The sequence below is a fragment of the Loxodonta africana genome, chromosome 7, assembly GCF_030014295.1.
Source record: "Loxodonta africana isolate mLoxAfr1 chromosome 7, mLoxAfr1.hap2, whole genome shotgun sequence".
NCBI classification, from domain to species: domain Eukaryota; kingdom Metazoa; phylum Chordata; class Mammalia; order Proboscidea; family Elephantidae; genus Loxodonta; species Loxodonta africana.
In genome coordinates this window covers 26,632,758-26,635,249 of record NC_087348.1, presented here as the reverse complement: position 1 = coordinate 26,635,249, position 2,492 = coordinate 26,632,758, and the positions used below count along the sequence as shown (strand labels likewise).

At 39.0% G+C, this 2,492-nt stretch overlaps 1 protein-coding gene across 1 annotated transcript; it reads right to left on the bottom strand.

Moving 5' to 3' along the window:
* Nucleotides 1–579: 579 nt before the first annotated feature.
* On the bottom strand, nt 580–2,002 carry LOC100670008 (olfactory receptor 10AG1-like). Its single transcript, XM_010601956.3, has one exon. It carries the CDS (start codon nt 1,519–1,521, stop codon nt 580–582), a length of 942 nt encoding a protein of 313 aa, XP_010600258.2. The 5' UTR covers nt 1,522–2,002.
* Nucleotides 2,003–2,492: the final 490 nt, after the last annotated feature.

Sequence of the window (2,492 nt, the reverse complement as noted above, 5' to 3'; positions counted from 1 at the left end):
TTCCTTTACAGCCAAGGAGGCTAGAATTCCAAATTCAGAGGGACAGCTCCAGGGGAAGCTTTTTCTCTCTGTTGGCTCCATGGTAAGGTCCTTGTCACTAATTTTCCCCAGTCTAGGAGCTTCTTGGAGCAGGGACCCCGGGTCTAAAGAACACCCTTGCTTCCCAGTTCTTCATTCTTGGTGATAGGAGGTCCCCTTGTCTCTATGCTAGTTTCTTTCTTTTATCTCACAAGAGATTGATACAAGATACAACCTATTCTTGTAGACTGACTCCTGCTTCATTAGCTTAACTGCCTCTAATCCTGCCTCATTAACATCATAAAGGTAGGATTTAAAATGCATAGGGATATCACCAAACCAAACCAATTGCCTTCTAGAAGTCTCAGACTCATAAAACAAAATGGTGGACTAGCACTGCAATACTGAAAATCACACCCTAGTCAAGTTCACACATATTTTAGGGACAAAATTCAATCCATATCACAAGCTATGGTTAAAAGTATACATCTGTTGAAATTTAATTAAAAATATGTAAGAAACCAATTTCTATACATTAAATTGATTCTTTAATAGAGTGAGTTATTTACAAAGCAATTTTCTCAGTGCCATTATGATATCCTTGTTCCTTAGACTATATATCATGGGATTAAACATAGGAGTTAGGATAGTGTAGAAAAGAGAAAGCATTTTGTCAGTTCCCTCTGAGTGCCTAGTGTTAGGTCTTAAGTAGGCAATAATGGCTGATCCAAAGAATAATATCACAACCATTAGATGAGAGGAGCAGGTAGAGAAGGCTTTGGCTTGACTTGTGGCTGATGGCAACTTCAGGATGATGGAGATGATTTTACTGTAGGAGCCCAGTATCAACAGAAATGGAGCCATGACAAATAACACAGCAACTGTGTAGACCAACATCTCATTTACAAAGGTGTCCCCACAAGCCAGCTTGAGTACTGGGGGGATATCACAAAAATAGTGGTTAATTTGTTTAGATCCACAAAAAGGCAGAGAGAAAATCTGATATGTCTGCCCTACCTGAACTGGGATTCCAAAGGTCCAGGAGCCAGTCACCAACTGGATACAGACCCTGTGGTTCATGACTACAGGATAGTTCAAAGGGTTACAAATGGCCACATAGCGGTCATAAGCCATCACTGCCAGAAGGAAACACTCAGTGGCTCCAAATATAAGGGAAAAGCACATCTGTGCAGCACAGGCAATTAAGGAAATTGTTCTTCTCTGGGCCCCAAGATTCATCAACATTCTGGGGAGAGTAGCTGATACATAGCAGATTTCCAAGAAGGAAAAATTTGCCAGGAAAAAATACATAGGGTTCTGGAGAGCAGGATCCATTTTTGTTATTAGAAATATGGTGCCATTGCTCATCAGTATAATGATATAGATGATTAAAAATAATCCAAAAAGGAACCACTGGAGATGGGGTATGTCAGCAAAGCCCAAGAGAACAAATTCAATGATTTCAGTTACATTATCTTGTGATGATTTTTCTTGATGATTCATCTGTGGAAAAGGTAAATTTACACGTGCATCTCCTTTACCTTCCTGTATCTCTTTTTTCTTCTCTAAATTGTATTGAGGTGTCCGGGTTGGATTTTATGATCACTGCAATGGTTTGCACGTTAAGAATGACACTAGTTATGTATGTCCCACATCCTCCTGTTAAATCACAATCAACAGTGATTTTAAGATCATTTATTTTAAGATCATTTCCTTATACTTTTGGAACACAGCCCAGGACAGATCAAGCTATACCTGACTCAGCACAGGCACTGGAGCAATTGGCAACTGCTGGAGATGGACCCTCAGCTTTGCCATCTAATCTCACTTTAAATTAATTACAATTCTTGACAATTCTATTGTACTTCTCTATGCATTTTCTGAATCAAGCTTCTCAAACACTTTATCATAAAATCTTCTAACATACATTTTCAACAGCCTCCTTCAACATTTCCTTCTCGCATCCCTTCATGATTTTAAGCATATACCCATACCACCATCATTGAGTCGATTCCAACTCTCTGGGACCCTATAGGGACAAGTAGAATTACCACATAGAGCTTCCAAGAGGCCACTGGTAGACGTAAACTACCAATATTTTGGATAGCAGCTGAGCACTTAACTACTGTGCCACCAGATCACCTTTAAGCATATAGGTTCCTATAATACAGTTCACATTAGATAGTTTAGAAAGAAAAGTGTGAGAGTATTACATTTCGCATAGGGGAATAAAACAAATATCTTTTGGAAGGATATTAAGTAGGCAAGATAAAAGGATTTTATTCAGGGAAATTGTCCTGGGAACATTGACTCAGATACTAATAATAAAATTGGTCACCCTGTGAAAACAGGAGTAGCATGGAGGGTATTTGTTATTAATGTTTATATGTGGGACAGTAGGAGGAATGATATTGTCTGTTGTTATACCCATTGGGTGCTCTGTGCACCCAACATGATTTTTTGTTGTTTCTCGG

Excerpts from the sequence above, each read along its gene's own strand:
- LOC100670008 (XM_010601956.3), bottom strand. The coding sequence starts at position 1,521 with ATGAATCATCAAGAAAAATCATCACAAGATAATGTAACTGAAATCATT.